Source organism: Aplysia californica, unplaced genomic scaffold (assembly GCF_000002075.1).
Source record: "Aplysia californica isolate F4 #8 unplaced genomic scaffold, AplCal3.0 scaffold00136, whole genome shotgun sequence".
In the NCBI taxonomy this organism is placed as follows: domain Eukaryota; kingdom Metazoa; phylum Mollusca; class Gastropoda; order Aplysiida; family Aplysiidae; genus Aplysia; species Aplysia californica.
Window position 1 is genome coordinate 180,018 of NW_004797406.1, and position 22,257 is coordinate 202,274.

Sequence of the window (22,257 nt, forward strand, 5' to 3'; positions counted from 1 at the left end):
GCCAGTGATCCCAGAAGGAACATGACACGGGCAGAGGCTGTACACTCACGTCACAATGCTAAAACTAAAAGGTGCGGTGAACTCAAATTGGAAAGGCCAGAGAAAGGGGAACCCTAAGGCTGAAAATATACGGCCAAGCACAGCTGAAGTGCGCCGCGAAACGGACGAGCAGCTGGGTCCGAAGATCAGCGTGGGTGGTTGGCGGGTGCTCTGGTGTGGTTTGCTCCTTCTTTCTATCAAACATCTATCGTCCTTATCTCCCCTTCTTTTTGTATGTTTGTTACTCTCTTGTAACACCTCTAATCTTCTGGCGCTCATACTAATATGACCTTATGCGGTTGCGAGCGCCGTAAAACCTCTACTAAAACAACAAACGAAGATCAGTGAGAAATGTTTGGGTTGTTTTAGAGCAACCATTGTGCATTGCCATAATGTCGTCCATGTTACGCATAAGCACAAATGGTTGCTTGGGAAGAGGGGAGCCGTATTTACGCCAAATTTCATCCATAGAAATGTTGGCATAGGAGGGGGCCACTGGGGCACCCATCACTGTGCCGGTCAGCTGGAGAAAATTTTGATTGTTGAATGAAAAATTATTGAAGGTGAGGACTAGTTTCAACAGTTTGCGAATTTCTAACTTATAAAGTTTGACGTGTGTTGGATTGCAAGGCCTCAATACCCTCTTGATGTGGTATGTTTTCAGAATTAATAGTTTCTATTTTTTTTTAGAGAAAGCGGAGGTTATCTTTCACCAAGTGGATACCACAGAAATCAGGGACAAGGGGTTTGGGGATGCTGTTCAGCCATTAGGAAGCTCTGACGGTTGGGCCATATATTTTGGGAAATAATGCCTTTAAATGGGGGGGGGGGGTGGAATTGTTTGATAACTTGTGGATCTTTGATAGGCCATAAAAGTAGGGGCACGACACCTCTCCGTGAATAATACATCTGGACAGTCCGGGGATATTACGTTAAGATATTCGAGATAGCGGATTGGTCCTGAATGACGCTAAGATGAGAGGAAGTGGGTCAGAGCTAAGGGGTTTAAAGAGGGAAGGGTTATTCAACATTGAAGAGATGGCGTTGTTGTAGTCAGTGGTTACTTGTTACTTACGTGAAGGGCCTACATCATTGCACAAGGGGCATCCCCATAAGCGCTCCGTCCCCTGAAGATGCTGACGGTTCCAAGCAATGTTTGATTCCATAGCCTTCTGCCCCTCCCACCAAGTCTTGATCTTCTGCAGGCGCCCCATCCAATTCCAAGCTCACGAACTCGCTCAAGGTGATGGTATTCCGATTCTTCTTGTTCTTTTTCCCGTTTTTCCCTGACTGAACGCACAATTTCAGGTTGGTCAGGGCACAGCTTTCCTTCAGGTTTTGCTTTCCCAGAGAGCTCATCAGCCCGCTCATTGCCCTTGACTCCAGCATGGCCCAGAGTGAAGATCCAGGTGATCTTTTTCAGTGTTGTCTCCTTCTGGAGCTCTGTCCATCAATGATGGATCTTCTCTGATTCACCCTCCTACAATTCCAGTATCCTATCCGCCAATATTTTTTACTCAGCCTGTCCGCCTTTTTCCTATGTGTCCTCGCGCCTTCCCTTCGCTTTCGGTTTCTTCTTCCCTCTCCCTGTCCTCGTCGTGTGCATCTACTTTTTTCTCCTTGCACTGGATCAGGTTTCGAGCTCAGTGCACGGTCTCTGTTGCTCCGGCGATGAACCTTTGAATTTTGAAAATGTTTCTCCATGTCCTTTTTTATAATTGCGGGAAATAATCCCGTCCATCTGACTCGACAGAGCCTGCTTGTCAGACATCATTATAAAAAAACAGACGCGCTTGACTTCTGACCCTCCGCCATTCAGCCCCTTGGCACGTCGACCTTGAGTTTGGAGATTTTTTTAAAATCAAGGTTGTCTCTTTTAGATCCGTTGTGTTCTGTCCCTGGCCTGCGAGGTCTAGGTTAACAGGGTCACCTCGTGAAGGATGTGGCTCTTCGCTCTCGCACAACGGTCTTGAGGTACGAGTGGTGTGCCAACCAGGGGACTAAGGCCCCTTTTGCACGTACAGTTCATTGATCGACAAACTGTAGGATATCGAAAGAATGACCGGCATCCTTCCACTTCTCGGTAAAAGTGAGCATGGAATCGAGCAATCCTCTCCATGTTGAAGGGTTGTCAGTCCAACCACCAGATATCTGACGACGCCAGCTATTTGCCGGCCGGCGAACTGAAGGCATGACGACGAGGGAGCGGCTTCTTTGATGTTGCCCCAGGCAGAGTTGAAAATGCATTCCAAATTTTTTCTTAATATTAGTCAAATAAATAAAAAAAGATTTTCTTGATCAGCGACCCCAAATTAATCAAAATCACGCGACGAGCACAATTTAATGCCGGATTACCTTTTTTTTTGGGGGGGGGGGGGGGAGGGTGTCTTTTGTGTTTTGTCAAGGACTGACACTTTCACGATTTAAAAAAATTGTACATCTAAGTGGAACTTCTCTCGTCGACAAACTGTCAGTTTAACGATTACCCAGATGTAGCGTCCGTCGGTTAAACTGTCATTTTGTCGATGAATGAACTGTACGTGTAAAGAGACCCTACAGACGTAGCATGCAGGGTTGGTGATTTATTTATTTTTTTAAATAAAAATTAAAAAATCGATTTTTTAAATTAAAATCGGATTTATTATTTTTTTTGTTTTGATGTTTTAAAAAATGTCGACACAGTTTAGGATTTTTGGTTGCTAAAAGTATGTTCTTTTAGTGCCAAAATGCATTGTCTTTATTTTAACTAACGATTAATTTAAGCAACCGCAAAAGAAAGCCTTAATCTGATAGATAGATATATATATCAGTGAATTATGGCTACAGACAAAAAATGAAGAAAATGTCTGTCTAAAAGGAAGAGGGGGGGGGTAATTATGCATAGATAAACTTGCATTTTATTACAGTGTGTGTGTGTGTGTGTGTGCGCGCGGGCTTGTGTTTGTCTAAAAAGAAAAAGAAAATGTTAATTTCAATAATGAAAAAAAAAAATTGAATACTGTATTATTTTACAGTGACAGGGGGGAAAGCAGACTTTTAAGTATGATTATATTAGTCTACTAAACCCTATCTGTTTAATAAAACCAAGGAAAAGAATTCTGAATGTTGAAATATGTAAAAACTGAATAAAAATTTTAAAAATTTAAAGTGATTTAAATCACTGATTTTTATTTAAAAAATCAAGTTGATTTAAATATAAAAAAATCAACTGATTTAAATCAACCCAGCCATGGCAGCATGCCTTTTATCTGTACACGTATAGCTAGGTTTGGAGGTAGCCTACCTGAGGGGAGGCTGTTAATGTACCTCACAGCCAAAGCACCTTATCCTTCTTTACTCCCTGAGTCTCCTGACTGTGGTGTCTATGACCACAATGGGGCCACTCTTGTCAGCTTCATGGATAGTTAGATTGGTGTTATCAATGAATTTGCAAAGGGCTGACCTTTCTGCACACGATAAATTGTCTTTTTGTCGGTTGCCTGCAAGTGTCTGCCATTTAGTGCTAATTTTTCTGTTATCGCAATAGAGGTCTAGGGCAGCATTACGTCCTGGAGGGGAGGGGGGGGGGGGGTTCCAATCACTTTTAACACATATTTTGGGTGGTATAACTGAAGAAGAGGAAGAGTTTGTATCTGAAAAGTACTCCAAAAGCCTGCAACGTCTAGTGTAGTCTTTCGTATCATGTATGAACTGGAAAAGGTTAAAATTGTCATGGGTATGGTAAAAACCTTTCCCTTGGATAAGAGTTTAACTTGGGTAGATGATAAGTGTTGAGAGAAGAGGTTGATGACATTTCCCGGAGAGGAGTAGTGGGACGATGTGTTAGGCGTGAGGATGCAGTATACGGAGGAGGTAAACGAGGGCAGGCGCCGTCAGAGTCTGGTTTTGTTAGTTCACACGAATTAGCTGGTATATGGCCGATCAGAGTTTGTAGAAGTCAAGCTAGATTCTAAAGTATGGGAAAGAAGGGAGACAGTAGGTACTGTGTGGGGTTCGTTAAAAACAGTACTAGAGGTAGAGGCAACATGCTGACTTGTTAAGTGTGGAATGGGACATACATGTACATGAACACTGTCCGGCGTAGAGTAGACCTTGGGAGCGGCTTCTAGTGTAGTTGATCGATTAGGGGCCTGAGAGGACGATCGTGAGTCTTCAGTCTTTGGTCTGGGTTTGCAGGTAACGGATGGTCGAAACAGTCAGTAGATAAATGATGATCTGTAGTTCGGGGTCGAGGGTTACGATACTAGTGGTTCGGAGAGAAATGGGGAAATGCGGGGCTCCAGACGAGTAGGAGTGCGTAGGGCGTCGTTGGTACGTGGAGGGACTTTGTATCCTGAGGTTGTGGAGTTTCCTCTGGATCAGCTTCAGGGAAGTTCACAATAAATTCTTCGTTCCCCTCTGGGTCAGCCTCGGGGAGGTTCTCTTCAAAGTCTTCCACTGTCACCTCTGAATCGGTGGCGTTGATGGCGTAGTGGTTAGGCTACCTGACTCGTAATCATAAGATTGCAGGTTGGGAGGTTCGAGCCTCTGCTCAGTCCGACGTCGTGTCCTTGGGAAAGACACTGAATACCGTTTCTCACTTGGCTCGGTCTTTTCGGAGATTGGCGTTAAACTCTAAGGTCAAGGTCCCGCCCCTTAAATAACTTAATAGTGTTGAAAGGGGCGTTAAACCCATACCATTTCACCATTTCACCATTTTCACCCCTGAATCGGCCATGGAACATCCGAGTGCAACATTAGGCAAGAAGTCCTAGTACATGTACACTCATGTATTTCTCTGATGTTTCTTGCTTTCCCATACTTATATTTTGACACTGTTAATTTTCCGATTGCAATAGCTGCATTCGTTATTATAACTCCATTCCCGGCGATTTAGGCCGATTCCTTTCATTGCCCCAAGTAAAACCATTTTCTAGTTAATTACATTTATTACATTTAAGTGGGTCCTCAAATCTTTTTCAATTTCTGTGCAAAGTGGCTCAAACTTCTTACAGTTTAAACAAAATGTTCGATAAAACCAGGCTCATTACAGTATAGGAAATTTTGAAAGTCCTTTAATTTAAAAAAAAATAATTTTGGTGGCATCGGTAGCCTTGTGGTTAGGCAACCGACCCGTAATCGTGAGATTGCGGGTTCGGGGGTTCGGACCTCAGCTCGGTCCGACGTTGTGTCTTTGGGAAAGGCTCGTTACATAAAATTCCTTTTTGGCTCAGTCCTTTCGGAAATGAACGTTAATCTCGGAGGTCCCGCCTCTGAATTAACCTTCTGGTGTTGAAGTTATATTCATACCTTTTCAAGATTTAAAAGATTTCATCCGCAGGAGATGTTAGTGGAATAACTATTATATAACACTTCCTATTTAAAGCTCGCAAGCGTGTTTCATCAGCTTGGTGGACTATTTGCCAGTGTTTTTCATTAATATCACCATTTTTCCTCTTCCAAATACCTAAGCACAGTGGTGGCTCAACTTTGTTTATTGTTAAAAGAAAGCGTTTTCTTCCAATAACACCTACAACTGCATCCCAAGAATAAAAATAGTCATTCTCGACATCATGAGAATACACCTTCCTCATTGCGTTTGATCTGATGTTGTAGTCTAAGACACAAGGTGAATTACATCCTTATTTTGCTCTAAATTCTTCTAATGACTGTATTCGCATATCTTGAGTTATATCCTTTTAACCCTAGTCTTCTGGATGGGGGCCTCGCAGACCCCAACAGGTATATTTCAGGCATTTTCGACAAAACTGTTGGTTCGATGTTATTTTCCTCCCAGGTATTCTTCAAACACCCTCTGCTAAACATGAATACGGTCTATGAAGTTATTTGGATAATTTGGAAGACAGTGATGAATACACAAGAGAAAAATCTTCCTCGAGATGTTGAGTGATGGGCTCTGCTTGCCATTAATACAATGCCGGGCTGCCACTGAGAACATCCCTAAGTAAGCTCGTATGAGCATGCTTCTCTGTGGTGTCACACCACTTACCCAAGAAGCAAGAACACTGGTCACTGAACATGGGCAAAGAAAGAGGAAACGATGTGGACTTCATCAGAGAAACAAGGACAGAATATCTTGTGAAATATCAGTTTGTGGTTCCAAGCACGTTTGTCTTCACTGTCAGTAGACACTCGTATTCCGAGCACTTGTTTCCTGGTCTTCGGTGCCAGTACTGGTACCAAGTTACTATATGTACCACACTATTTTGGAGTCTTCCTAATTATCATTTACCGTAATTAAGTCTTCTTGGGCATTTTCATGAGATTCATTTTTAACTGAAGAACTACCACATCATCATTTAAATTTAATCTCATTATTCAGCAATAAAAACAGCATGCTCCTGACATGACCGACCCACAATCATTAGGAAAAAAAGTGCCAGAATTGCATTGATTTCTTCAGTCTAACCTCATTCAAAGTTGTTCACCAACTAATATACGATACATAAAGTTTAATAAATGTGTTCGTTAAACAGATTATTTCTGTATGTGTAGTCTTAGGTGCTTTGTTTCAACGTTTCTGTGTTAAAGTTTCTGTAAATGATGATCAACCACCAAGTTTATCCATAAAATACAAAGGATAAATAGTGGGGTCTGAGAGGCCCCCTTACAGGCTTCTAGGGAAATCGGACCATCCAGAAGACTAGGGTTAAGCAGAAAGGTTAAAAAATAGTGTTGATAGAGACGTTAAACCTTGAGGAGGGGGGGGGGCTGAAGTTAATTAGTACATGTAGTTGTTAAAATCGACTGTGATAATTATTTCACCGCCCGGACAAAAGGAATGTTTTTCATGTGTTGGTCCGACTAAAGTGTCGTGGCAACTTCCAACGGTGGCTTGTTCTGGAATATTATAAGAAATATTGGTTGTTGTCTTTGGAAATTTCCTCAACAGGTAGTATGGCGTATTACAATTGACATTTAATGTCAGGTTTGCACTGTCGAAGTTTCCCATAAATGTTTAATTAGAACTAAAGTTATAGCATTTTTTAAACGTAAAAATGATTACTGGTTCATACACACGCACGCAAGTGCGCGCACACGCACGCGCACAAACACAGAGAGCTCTTCCTCCTCGTTCATCGTTTTCGTTTGAATCTTTCGACCTGTCACCATCGTTCTAGAATCTAGATAGAAATACATCCTTGTCGGCGAAGTAGTTGGGAATGGCTACTGACAGAATAAAACTTTCGTTCTCTATAGATAGAATGACTTCTCTCTCTCTCTCTCTCTCTCTCTCTCTCTCTCTCTCTCTCTCTCTCTCTCAGTCTCTCTCATTCTCACACACTATTTCTTCAGTCTCACGGTCGGACATAGATCTACACATCATGTGTAACGTGATGTATAACAGTTCATCGTTATGACAGGTATGCATTTGTGAGGCAGCATGATGAAATCAGGCGCTCGTCAAAGTAACGAAATCAGAGAAACAGGCATGTTTCTGCCAGTTTGGAAATTCTTATTGAATTTTTATTTTTCGGCTCAGCACATTTCCATGTGAATGTTACTTAAAAACCTTGATTTAAGGCACAAAATATGTCATTTTTCAGTTTTCAATGACTCTTTAGTTATTGGAATTACCAAACTTTTCCGGTTTTTTAATGCTCATAATAATATGATCTGCTGTGACCCTTACTGGATTGGTATAACATGCGCTTTTCTGGCCTATTTGTACTGAGGTTTCTTTCTCTTAGTACCTGGTAGGTTTGTTGTTTTTTTAGGGGAGGGGGATGGGGTTGGGGTAAGTTTTAGTCTTTTGGTAAAGGGATTGTGTGTCTTGTTTTAATTTCACGCCCAACAAAATTGAACACTAATTTTGTTCCTTCTGGGAACTCTCTGGGGGTAGAGCATACCTGGAAAGATGAGGATAATTCTTTCCCTGATCAGATTTTAACACCTATGTTTTAATATCCTGTGGCATACCTTTGTGATTTCCTTTCTATTAATTTTTATAAAAGAAAAGGTTTTGTTCTTTCTTTTTTTTCTAAGATTATGTCAGGTTATCTAAGGAAAAATATGTTCATTTTAAAGCGATGTCATTTGTTTGAAATCTTTTTTGTCCAGGATCAGTATAACAATGTCCACAATCTTTCCGTGTGTAGATTTGTGAGACAAGCTGCCCTGTACTGGTATACAAATGCCTGATTTCAGCCCTTGAGAGAGGAACTTTTGACTCTGCTTTTCTGGGTCACTGAGAAACTGAACAGTCTATACCAACACCAACATTCAGGTTCAAAATTCTAGAATGTAAGGTGAGCTGTCCACCGGGGAACTGAACAGTCTATACCAACACCAACATTCTGATTCAAAATTCTAGAATGTAAGGTGAGCTGTCCACTCAGGCTATGACTATGATCTCTTCATATTTGACCCCGACCTACATTCTAAGGTTATATTCTCGTTCTAGCTTACAGGAGAAGAGTTTGATGCCTAACCAAAAATTGTTTTTTCACTGTGGATTATTTTGCTCGCCACGCACCCTGTGTCAGAGATGAAATTAATGTTCATATCTTGTCCAGTTGGGAATAAAACTGAAACAGATCACTGGTTTGTCCTGAGGGGCACGTACATGGTAGTGTTGAAATATTTTGAGATATATAGGTGCTTTAAGTGCTCTTCGATTATTGCTGTAAGGATAATACTTCTAGTCGTGATTAAATCATACACATGCACATTTTAACGCTACTTTTTCAGTGGTTCAATATAAGCAGATTGGCGCAGACAGTCATTTCGAAATTGCATAGGGTTTTGTTGGAGGCTGATCTGTTTCTTCTTTGCTACTACATTTGTAATAGGAGAGGTTTTATTCTTTAGAAAAAATAAAATAATTTTTCATAAGGCCTCCGTCTCCATGTATTATAGAATCACAAAAGAGTTCATTCTCAGAATTGTGGGTAGTTTTTGTGACTTATATGTTTTAATAGTATCACAAACTGATTAAGGTTTCTGACAATGAGTAGCTGCCAATGTCGTTATCATTTCCTTTCCTCTTTACTTCTAGGGATTTTATTTATATTTGCTTTTAAATGGTTTTATAATTTGTCCTCTTTGCTTGTTTCACTTACTTCACTTTTCAAAATACCTTTACATTGAAGTAACAACGTGTTAGTTTTAGTCACAGTAATGTCTCGGAGAAATCTGTGGTGTAATGTTTCTATCAAACCCTTTTGGTATGTGGGCAGGGTTTTACCTGGGTGTCTAATGCTTAATACTCCACTTGTAGGTCATGTTGGTGAACAATCTTTACAAATACTTCTTAGGCCTGGATACTTTCTTGTTTCTTTCATCAGAGAAGAAAGTTAGTTTCGTCATCTTTGTGGTACGAAGTGAATGGCACAATCAACAGGCTGGCATTTCGCAAATGATTCGTGTCTTTTGGAATTCCAGCGAGAGCTGGACACTTTCTAGCATGAAGCTACAAGCTGCGAATATGGAAATACAGTGTCTAATTCTTCAGATCTATTCATTAATACTTGAGTACTATGGATGTGGTTTCCTATATTCTGGAAAAGCAACGACTGTCCTCTGCGCTCTTTGGGTTGAATAGGAGAGACATTAGTTCTTTCAATAACTAAACTAAACAAGAGATCTGTGAATGTTCGGGTGCATGTTGCTTGTTCAGTCTTGATATCAGTACATCAGGCTCATCATAGTCTACTGTTTGGTCTGAATTTCTTTCCTCTTCGTCCTCTTCTTCATTTTCAAGGTGACTTTGTACATTTGCTCATTTTCTTTCTTATCAAACATCTATCGTCCTTATCTCCCCCTCTTTCTTTTTTATGTTTGTTACTTTCTTGTAACACCTCTAATCTTCTGGCCCTCATATGACCTTATGCAGTTGCGAGCGCCGTAGAACCTCTACTAAAACTAAAACAAAAGCTCATTGTATAGATCTACATAAATTGATGTGACAGAAAGGTTCTTTTGTATAAAATTTAGAATAACCAGAACAAACTTCAAAATGCCCACACATGTCAAATCGGCAAAAGTAAAATTTGCTAAAAAATCACACAGTTTATGCATCAAATTGAAAAGAAAAAGTACCTTAAAATAAAAATTTTTAAGGCAGAATGTACATAAATGCATTCACCTCTCCAGTCTTCAAAGTAGCCACACATGTTTTAACTCATTGGACGACGTACTTCTCCAATCTCAATTTCATTTTTACAAATGCACTCTTTTGAGGTTCAAGTTATCATTCATGGGTACACTGATATGCGGGACATGATAATTACCCCCCCCCCCTTAAAAAAAGTTTCTGAAAGAAGAGTCGAGGAGGGGGGGGGGTAGTAATTAAATTCCAAACTGGAAATAATAATTAACCATGCAAATCCTAGATGCCGGTAACTGTTTTACCCTGCCCATTTCTATCAACTGGCTCTTTTGTGTTAAGTAGAGACAACAACAGCAAAAAATGTGGAATGGGTTTACACTAATTCTAACACTTAATTTTAAAATTCAAAATACTGCACATTTTTTACAGTTGTTGTTATATAATGTGTATATATATATATATACGATTATTTTTGAACAGCCCCTTATCTACACTCCTGAGAGGTAAACACAATCAATAATAAAACACTTACCCGTACCCTGTTCTCATCTGAGACATACCAGCTTGTTGCACCGGAATTACGGGCTCTTACTTGATCATGTTCAGAACGAAAGCCAGCCCCCCCCCCCCTCCCCCCTTTCCCCTTCCAACGTGGCCATCACTATAGAACACAAATATTCCGAGTCCTAGATTGACTTTTAGGGGATCACATCTCCTGAATAATATACTAAATAAAAAATAAAGCTAAGAACCATTGCAGCAAAACAATTCCATCATCATCATCATCGTCATCATCATCATTGTAAACAGCAAGGAATTTTTAAAAAAGGGTTGAGACTTGTAGAATTTCCAAATTTTGTATGGGTTCAACGTTTCGCCCGGTAAAGGTCTTCATCAGGAACATACAAAAAAATAATTTAAGATCATCATTATCACCATCACCATTGTACGTAGCAGGGAATAAAAAAAGGGTTTGAGACTTAGTAGATTTTTCAAATTTAATATAAGTTCAACGTTTCGCCCTGTAAAGGGCTTCGTCAGGAACACAATCATCACCATCATCATAATCAGCATCAGTCCTGCCACCATCTAAGCCAATCTTTGCCATTGTTCTTTCCTGCACAATTTTTTCAAACTGGATTCTCTGTGAAAGCTATATACAATGTTTTGGCTATTTCTCCATATTTGTACTTTGTTAGTACCTTTTTACCTACAAGAATAGCCAAATTAGCTTGTTGTAAGTTGTCTTTAGTGATGTTTCTGTCATCGCTTAATCCAAATAGAATATGACAGGCATTTACGTTAATACGTATACCAGTGTTTATCTTGTTTTCTACCTCTACCTCTTTCCATAAAGGTTTCACTCTTCTACATTCTACCATGAAATGCATCCTAGATAACTTGATCGACATTGATAGTGGCGGTTGGGTGCTTCGCCGTCGAATGAAGAAGCTGAGTCAGATTCTCGTGGTGGGAGATTTTCTGTCGAGTGTACCTGTCTTTCTGTTGGAACGTTGTATTCCTCTCAGCCCGGGTTGGCCCTGACGGCAGGGTCAAAGCTCATCCTCGAAATGATCTAAATTATGTTCATGGAAATGTAAAAAACACATAATTTTTTAAAAATTAATCATCCATTGTTTTGAGCCTTCCTCGCTTAAAAAATGCAACTGAACAAGAAGTTTACTGTTGATCTGATTCCTTTTGTGTAAGAAATGGGCTCCTCTGGGTTTTGTCATAGACCTTAGGGCAATTCCATACGTGACGGACTGACAAATCAGAAGACTTTTGTACTCTTCTTATCCACCTATAATTTTGAGAGAAACCGTGGAAAACTTTGGCAGGTTTGTTTATGAAGTTATAGACTCTAACAGACTTTGTGACGGACTGGTATTTTAGGTGCTTTATGATAGATCCAAATTGCTCTGAATGTTGAAGAGTTATTCCCTGTGTTAATTGTTATGAGAAAGGTGAATGGTTGGTCTATGATATTCTTACCAGGAATTCCAAATCTCCGATTTTTTCGGGGGTTAATACTATACACAAGCAAAGGAAGAGGGCCTAGATATTATTGACGCAGACTGCAAATTTTGTAATTGAAGAAGAGTAGACCTATCATGTAGATATCTAGTGTAGTCAACAGTCAGTTACTACTAGATTCTAGATCTAGATTGATCCTGGATCAACAAACCTGTCGGCATAAATGATAAATTCGCCTTAAAAACAGTGTTTGGCTCCAGATCTAGATTCTCCCATCATACTATTAGTAGTATTAGGTACTAATTAACTTAACTGGATCTAGACATGTATCGGTGGGATCTAGATCTACAATGTAAGAACTATTACAATATAGTCTACATGACTCTACTGGATCACCAAACCTTTCGACATTCGCCTTTCATAAAACAAAACAAAAAAAACAACTGTAGGTGGCTCTACCATACTCATTAACTTTTTCAAACAGAGCATCGCAACTGTCAAAAACATCGCCAACAGTCAAATCAGACGTCATGTTGCCAATTTGTCATGGGAGGAAATTTAAATGTTGTTGATATCTGATGATGGCTTGTTGACCTCGATCCAAAGGTCGCAGGTTGTTTCTTTGCAATCCCCCAGTGCACAAAGCAGCGCTAGGGGACTGCCTAGTGGATAGCGCTCCTAACAATTTCCTTTTATCATTGCATCTGTTGCGTCCGATTCTTAAAAGGGGAAAATCGCAATCTCTTTTGCTTAGAAGCACCTAATGGACTTTTTTATTGGCAAGAACTTGGAACGCTATATTCTAAAACATCAATGTCGGACCTGGCAGTTGACTCACACACGTTATTTCAACTAAAATCGAAGTTGTATGGATTTTTAATTCCGACTTGGATACACTGAAAATCTACTTTTGCTTTAATACCCATAATTCTCCGATGTTGGCCTGATTGCTATAACAATAATGACATAGACCTAAGAATATATTATATCTAATGCCCGTTCTGCCGTTGCTTTAAAAGCAAGCTTTGTCCAAGTTCTGGTTAGTCGGGCCCATCTTCAAGACCTATCAGTGGAACTTCCAAACGCCCATTCGCACCACATAACACGACCTCGTACGTGTGGTGACTAGCGCCTGTGTCGGGGACCGTCGGGGGTCGGGGTCAACAAAGCTCATTCACGTTGGTCGCATTGGTCGAGGTGTTTTTCAGGACTGAACCGGTATGGGATGACCGAAGGGAGGGGGTGGGGGCATTTTTTACGCCTGGGCTTACCCCTTAAAGTGCTTACCGTGGATATAAGTTCTAATTGATGATAATAAGGAATACGAAAAATTAATAAATGAAGAACCTTTGAGTGATTTTTTTTTTCATTTTCATTTTTTTAAAAATTATTAGATCTATTGATTTATGTTTTACTTTATTTTAATTTTTTGTATTTATTATTTTTTCAAATTTATTTTATTTTATTTTATTTTATTTTATTTATTTTTTTTTGGGGGGGGGTGTCCTTAAGTGTATATACATATATGCGATGAGTTATGTGTAAGCTATTTTCAAGACTACGAGAGTTTCAGCATCCCTGCAACCTACGCTCCCCCAGTCTATCCAACCGCGACTCGACTACATGCTCTCTTACAGTTTTATCCTCTACTTTGAGGCCCAAATGTGAAGTTATTCCTGCAAGTTTTGTCTTGCATGCTTGCCTCATAAAAGGGAACCAGGACCTCCCCTTTTCCCCAATGCCCCTTATGACTGATTTGCTGTTGATTCCGATTTTTTTTCCATCAGATCCTGCTTTTTTTACTCTGAAATCCCAAGTTTTAGATTTCATAGAGTGGCAGGTCTGAAATGAAGACTTGTTTTGTAATATTTTTGGACCGTGCAATGTCATGGCAACCGCTCTTTCTTCTCCCCCCCCCCCCCTTTTTAAACTTTTCTGACAAAATTAGGCTCACGGGTTGCCCAACTCTGGGGAAAATGAGAGTGCCCCTTGGCAGTGCGCCTGAAAGAATGATAATAATGGTTGTTTTAAAGCATGTCATCATCATCAACACAACTGGATAATGATACGTGAAAATTGTCACGGCAATGTTGAATACCGCAACATTCAACATACAATACATGAAGTCTAATTTGCCATTTCCTCTGCGAGTACTGTGGTAAATTGCCGAGAACACCAAGAGTGGATGTTGACATTTCATTTCTGTTATCGCAAAGGCCTACGTTCACCACTGTATACGTGGGCTGTGGGTCTATTATATGAGTACAAAAACAATATATCGCATCGGTAGTTTGCATAATTGTGTAAATATACTTGCAGTTTTTAAGCAAACACGTCGCCACACTTTTTAACACCAGGTTGGTTATTATGTAACTTCCAGGATTTCAAACTAAAAAGAATTAGATTTGGCATATTCAGAACTGGGTAATAACTTTGTATATCTCGCGCATCGTTGACGTGTGCTTTAGTTTAAGCACAGTCTTGAGTCCTTCGTGCTCTTCAAATAGAAGTGAGTGGCCACGGATATGTTTGTTTTTCCAAAGATAATGCAGCTTTTCGTCAGAATCGTTCTTCTATTGTGGGTGTTGCTATATCGAGTTGATTGTCTCAATGAAGTGCGTCGCCAGGTACGTTGGAGGAAATGTGTTGCATGGATTTTACATCTTTTTAACACTGTACAAGGTTATCCTTATCGTGGAGGAGGGGTGTTTTGCTTTGGTTTTCGGTTGTTGTTGTTGTTTTGTGTGGGGGTTTTCTTGGGGGGGAGGGGTGTGGCTTTTTGGGTGTTATTTTGTTAATGAGTGTCTTTTTCTCTTTTTTTTCGAGGAGGGGTTTATTGTAGTCTACAGTATAGCATGGATTTACTGCTCTTTGAATATTTAAAATGTACTTTTACACCCCTCTCTTCACTCGGGAATCGAACTCGGTTCTCCTGCGTGCGACAGCAAAGCTCCTAACCGCTTCACCACAAACGCCAGTTTAATGCCCTATGAAGGTTATGTCTCCGATAGGACCAAGCCCAAAGAACCTTGAAAACTCCTCTGATATGGCAAGTTCTGTAAGACTTTCCCTTGACAACCATCAGGTCATCAGCTTGACAACAACTTAATCGTAGGGGCACTCGTATGGATCTGTTCCTTTGTCCACGCCATCATGCAAGGAATTTCTGTTACATGTAATGAAAAATAGATAAAAGAGGATCTGTTCTTTCTAATGCGAAGACTTCGAGTGGTGGCATTATAAAAAGTGTGGGTGGTTGGTGGGTGCTCTGGTGTGATTTTCTCCTTCTTTCCAAACAAACATCTATCGTCCTGATCTCTCTTCCTTCTTTTTGTGTTTGCTACTCTTGAACATCTTTAATCTTCGGCATTTATATGACCTTATTGGGGTTGGTAGGCTTTAAATAAAAAGGTTTTAACCAGTGTCCAGTTTGAGTGTTTGACTGATACGCTGTGGACAGTCTAGGGTTGTCTCCGGTAAGAGAAATATGTTTGCTTCTCCCCTCGACACAAGTATAAAAGGTAACCGAGGCTACAAAAAGTAGGTAAAGTAGCCTACATAAGTAAACTCATTACGTTACCATACCATATTACCAATCACCAGACTATAAATATTTTTAATCAACAACGAGATTCTATTTCTTCACTTCACAACTGAAGTTCAAAGTAACATGGACTTCTGAGCCACTGAACTCGACAACAGCACCAATCATATCCTCCTTTTGGAGAGCTACAATACTATAATTTATTTCACCTTGTTGCCAGGTGAACTTACCGTCAAGATTTTTCCATTTCTTTTTAATTCTGCGCCCTATGACTGTGACTTCTGCGGAATGCGCAGTCTGGGTTCTTGATTTTTGACCTGACTTTTATTAAGTCGTACGGTATAAGCCTTTCTTCTTCTCGAGTTTGAGAAAGTGTCTCATGCAATAAAGGTGCCTGTTCCTGAGGCTTGTGAATGAAATGATTGACAAACCCTGTGAAACGTCTTTCGTACATTTATTTACACGTAAAATTTCTTGGATGTTTTCAATTAACTTCTCCTCAGAATGCTGCCTACCATTACAAGGAGAGAAAAAAATCCTCCCCGCGCATTGATCAGGATGTTCCAGTACTTGACCTGTGCTGTCAGTACATCAACCTTTTCCTTCTTAGATTGATAAGAATTCGCTCTTTTTATCATATTGGAGGAGGACCAAGGCCCACCATATTTTTCAATATCCGTTGAAAGCTTTATGGCCTTGGGGTTAAGGTGTTTGCCTCTCATTCAAAGGTCCCGGGTTTGAATCCGGGTAGCGACAGAAAAATTTTCTTCTTTAAAACTGTCTCCTTTTACCTCCTTTCCTGCTCTCTAGCTATGTTCTGTCGTCTGCTTTCGTCTCCACTTCTGCCCTCACCCCCTCACCTCCTTTCCCCCTCCTTTAGGCTCTTGGCTTTTTCTGCCGTCTCTGTACGCTACTCGCTGGCTCCTTCTTACTGCTTTTTTTCAGCTTCACCCCCTGATCTTCTGGTAGGAAAGATCTACCCCTAGCCTTCTCGGACGAGGACGAAAAATCTCGGAGATCCCGTGTTCAAATTGCGCACCTTAAAGATCCCTTGGTGGTCTAAAGGAGTAAAATCGATAAGAGTAGGCTTTGGCCGCCACCCGGGCAAAATTCAAAATTTCGTACCAACTGAAAACGTTTAATGTGTTGCGAGCGCCGTAAGACACTTATCTCCCCTGCCCCTCCCTCCAAATAAAAAACCCAGTGCAAGCACCATGACCTTGACAGGAGGCGCTACCAAGTCTGTGACAGCGTTTTCCTAATGCGGTAGGCGGCTGTACAGTGTATTTCTCTATAATCACAGACGATACAATCCCGGGACTGGGATAGTCCTGTCCCACCGATTTTGTAGCTATTCATAACAGCTCGGGGCTCAATGCGAGAAAATTATCCTGTCCCAATAGATGCAGCACATTACACTCCAGTTCAAAGGTTTCAAACTCCAGACGGGTCTGTCCCAGGACGAACTGTCGTAGTGCGGTAATAGCCTAGGTCTTTCAATTTGTCGGTCTGCCAGCCCTCTCAAGCAGGGTTGTAGTGGGGGAGGGGGTGGTGAAGATGACAAGTTTGAAACACATTATGCAGAAAACCAGCCTCTGCTTTGTGTCTATAGTCGCTCTCTTCTGAATAATGAGTCCGACGTAACTCAACACCATTTCAAGCTTTTTTCGGTGACATTCGAAAATACTCTCTGTACTTGTCCTTGTCTAGTTCCAGTTCCCTCGCCAAATGATAATATTATTCTCAATTAACTTTCCTATTTTTAAAAAGTCGTGAACCCAAAATCTGTGCCTTCTCTTGCTTTTTAGATTAGCAACAAATAGGGAAATCAATCTGCCTTCTAAATGTGATTGTTCAGCAGCAGCTGCTAGTTGTATAAACCGCTGTCAAGTCTACGGATCGGCAAAACCACACTTCCCAAAAATGATAGACCCGGTCCAAACCAAGGACTCCGCCTCGCCCTGGGGGCTTTCCACACTTCTCCGGTGGAGAGCCTCCAGGCCGAGGCAAACATACCATCACTCACCGCACTCAGATGCACACAACTCTCTCTACAATAGGCAAATAAACAGCTCAACACCAGAGAACCCAGCACACGACTGCATTTTCAAAACAAACCCAGACACAATAAACAAATTCCAAAGCAACGAAAAACTCATCAAACCCTTCGGTCTCAAAATCCTTGAGGACCTCAAAAACATACTCTTTTCCGAACAAGACATCCAATAATTTCTTTTCCCTGACCTTCCTCCGTGGCACCTCGCCAAGGCAAAAGTAGACTTACAGCTGACGACACACGACTAAGCAAACACAAACACCAAAACATTTAAAGCAGAATACAAAAGACTTATAGAAAAATACCCCGGCGCGGAGCTTATCTTCACAGAAAGCTCCAAAAAGAACAATGATGTAGGCGCCGCAGCCCTATCTTCAAACAGTACACACCCAAAGCCTCCATTTTCTCTGCGGAGGCCACTGCCATTGACACGGCACTAGACTCCGTAGAAAATTCTCCTAATAAATAGGTACCACAAACCCCCGCCTCTGCGCAGTTGAAAGCGTGTAGGAAGCTCGAAATTTGGTCATTTTTAATCAACCATAACTCTTCTAATTTGACACCAATCTTCACCCCGTTTCGAACTAAGTCAGTTCAACTATTGTTTTTAGCTAAAATCAAACTATTGAGGACGGCACGGAACGAGATATTGTATAGTAAGCTATCTAAAAAGGTCACCGAAATGCACGGGAATGCGTTTTTCGCGTCATTTTTCATGCCGGCCGCGGCGACAAAATTTAGGGTGCTTCATAAAAAGCCTTCGCGCTACGCGCCTATAACTGCTATCGTCATGAAACAAAAAGTGCAAGAACGAGCTTTGAATAAGCTTTCACCCGGTACCAAGCGCTTGTTGCTAAAGTTAATTGTTGACCCAGAAATATCGGGAGTTTTGGAACCTATTTTTAGAATGGAAATCTCCAAGTCTGACAAATGATTGGTAGAAAGAACCCTGGTCTACTCAAAAGTAGAACATGTCAAGGGAATCGTGTGCAAAAATGACTACGATTGGTCTGGCATCCGTTTAGCGCCGCTTGTTTTTGTAAACACACATGCTGGTCCCATCTCTGGCGACGCGCTTGATTCAGCAATGGCGAAGAATTCTTTACGTGCACTACTACCTATTTTCGATTACGCTCTATTCACGTACATAAGTACATATTAAGGGCTGCATTGTGCTTCCAATCATGGATAGGGATATTCAGGAGATGTGCGGTAAGTTGATTTTGTTAATTAGATTGTTATAGTGTTACATAGTTCTTCATAAAGTCATCAACCTTTGCCTGACCTAGATCTAGCTAGGGCTTGAAGCCGAGATCGCAAACATGCGAACGGGTGGTCTCATTCAGAGCGTCCTGTAATTAATTCAGTACCCAGTATTGTTGTAATCTGGTTTGGATAGAAAGATAAGAAGCTTAAATTTCTTGAAAATATGGTGAAATCTAAATCAATTTGTTTTTAGTCATTAAAATTGGTGTTTTTCTCTGGTCACGTGACCATTTCATTTTATCGATGATTCCGTAATGGTGACCTCTTTTTAAAGATCATAACAAGCTTGATGAACTCGTCTGTGAAGGGGGTGCAGCTGGCATTTGTTCATTGATGAATGAATATATTCTCTTGAATATCGCGAATATCTGACAAAGTCTTTGATAACTAATTCATTTAATTGTTTTCTTTTAGCCAATAATATCTATTTAGACTCATGAAACAAGTACCGACACCAATTGAATTATTTTTTTATACAACTTTTAGAGGCTGGTTTACTGCTGAAAATGGACTCTCCTACTCGTGATTATCAAATAAGTCGGTACCTTTAGAATTGCTAGATCTATTCCTGAATAGACCCTTTTTTTTTTTTAGATTAATGAGCCATGGGGAATTTGAACTTTGTTGCAGATCTAACTTGTGTCTCCTCCACCCTCTCCCCGATTGTCCTGGCCTTGATTTCATTTGAAAATGGGCTCTGCCCGTACGGGAGCTTCTGCCCAATTTTTATATTTTTGGAAAAAAATCATCGTCTTGAAACGATAATGGGCTCTGCCCGGGCGGGAACTTCTGCCCGATTTTTTATATTTTTGAAAAAAAAATGTTTGGAGATTCTTTCCAATTAAAAAAAAAGTAATTAGAATTAAGGAGTTTTTGTGTGTGTTTGTGTATCTGATCTGTCATTGTTGAATATTTACTTTATTAATGCCTCATTTTATCTCAGATTTGATTGCAGAAATAGATTCCTGGCCCAAAAACACATAGAAATGGAGCTTTTGGGCGTCTTTCTTGTTCTATAGAAGTTATAGATGATTTTGTTGAAATTATGCTGAATAATTTCGTATTTTTTCTCTTATCTAACCTCATATCATTGTAATGCTTCATGTTATCACAGAAATGATAACAGAAATGGATTCCTGGTCCAAAAGTACATTAGCATGGAAAGTTTCAGACATTTACCATGATTTTTGGTGATTTTATTCTGAAAAGTGTTTAGGCCATGTGTACCGTTTTGTGATTTTCTGTTTATAACGCAAAATTGGCAGTTTTCCCGTTTTTGTGGTTCCATAACTGATTAAATTGAAGTGCCAGAACTCTGAAAAAAATTGGGCTATGAATTTGCACTACTGTGATTATGTTCTGTAAGTTTCATTTCTTTTCAGCAATAACTTTCCATTTTATTGATATCTGAAATCAGTCTTTTTAGCATTTTTGAATTAACATTATGCATCAAGGAGTAACTTTTTTCCAATTTTAAGTCTCTGTATTGGCTTAATTTAAACTCTGATTGTCCTCATCTTGGTATTTTGCATAGTTTATACTGGCACCTGTTCAAACAAATGATAATACACACTTTATGTACCTGAATATATTTTCTGTGAACTCACAAAATCGCACTTTTTAACGTGATTTTAAAGTTGCCAAAAATTTACGACGTCCACAAATTTCAAACGCCTGTCATTTTTTTATTTATTGTCCGATTTCTATAATTCAAACACCAAAGTTCATGGTTTGCATAGTTCTTCATCAAAGCACTTTGAAATTTGGGTTTGTGGTACCTATAATAAATCTCTCCTTATCCTTTCTGACTCTCTGTCTTGCATCACCTCACTTACAAACTGAACGCTCCTACACCCAAAAATAGTTGGGCTACAACAAAAAATACACGCCCTGACTGAAACCTGAAAAAATATCGTGTTCACAAGGATACCTAGCCATGTGGGCATCCGAGGAAACGAGCAGGTAGATTACCTGGCGAAGGAATCCTTATCCCTTCAGTTGGGATCAACGTCGAACACTTTCCCACAGACTGACTTTAGAATAAAGTAAAAAAAAAGTGCACCTCCAGTATGTGGAGACCCATGGAAAAAACACGCAAACAAACAACAAACTGTACAACATTAAGCCCAAACTGGGACCGCGAAATCCTTCACACCTCTCCAGAAGAGACGAAGTCATTTTTACCCAATTACGCATCGGACACACGGCCCTAACATGTAAATACCTCCTTCAGGGAGATGAGAAGCCGTTCATGCGACACAGATTTTACAATTAGACACATTTCAACCGAATGTCTAGACAATAACAATAATAATAATAATGAAGATCATTTCTATAGCGCCCTCTCCCTTGTAAACACAGCTCTAGGCGCTTTACATAAATGCATGTACGAACAATATTCACGCCCGCGACACACACACACAAACACACACACACACATACACACACGAACACTCTCTCTCTCTCTCTCACACTCTCTCTCTCTCTCTCTCTCTCTCTCTCTCTCTCTCTCTCTCTCTCTCTCTCTCTCTCTCTCTCTCTCGCTCCCCTTCCCTCATGTCCTTCACGTCTCTCTTTCACTTTAATCATCACAAAATCGTAAATGAACAGAAATGCGCTGTAAATGCAGATGAATACAATGCAGCTATGAATTCTTTGTATAGTTAACTAAGGTAATTTGTAAGTATGCATTTTTCCTCAAAGTTATTCAATAACAAGCCTTTCTTTGGCTGTTAGGCGGGCCTCCGAAATAGGTGAGCTCTTATCTTCCTTAACAACTTGAAGGAGAAAACCAGTTTCTTTTTTTCATTTTCAGCTTTTTTTCATTGTGTTAGTCTTGTTTTGTTTTGTTTATTTGTTTGTTTGTCTGTTTGTTTGTTTGTTTGTTCGTTTGCTTGCTTGTTTGCTTGCTTTTTTGCTTGCTTGTTTCTTCATTTATTTATCTTTTTAAAAATATTTTTGGGAGTAGGACAGGTCAGGGTGGTCGACTGGTCAACCTGTTTAGAACAAAAGCCCTGACGTGCAACACAATGTGCTTTAAAAAATGAAGTTGTTCTTTCTTAACAAACGGAATATTTACCTCACTTTGTGGCCAGAGTCAGTGATACACCAGTTATTCAGAGATATCTCGACTCCACTTTTTGTATTTTTAAAGAGTCCTCTGACGTGCATATTTTACGGGTGACGTTCTTTCTAAAACGTCCTTTTGTTGGTGACGTTCTGTCTAAAACGTCCTTTCCCCAATTCCTATGCCTTCTAAGCGACTTTCCATCTAGCCATCTATTTCTGCACGTGTGATTTGTGTTTGTGTGTGTTTTGGGTGGG

The 22,257-nt window shown here is 40.1% G+C and overlaps 1 protein-coding gene across 1 annotated transcript in view; it reads left to right on the forward strand.

The window, feature by feature from the left end:
• The first annotated feature begins 14,040 nt into the window (after positions 1-14,040).
• The window catches only part of LOC101857326, a 31,657-nt gene continuing 23,440 nt past the window's right edge, over positions 14,041-22,257 (forward strand). Inside the window, exon 1 of the mRNA XM_005096724.3 lies at positions 14,041-14,694. Within this exon, the coding sequence (XP_005096781.1) occupies positions 14,593-14,694 (102 nt within the window). The 5' untranslated portion in view covers positions 14,041-14,592. The remainder of the gene's footprint in view (positions 14,695-22,257) is intronic.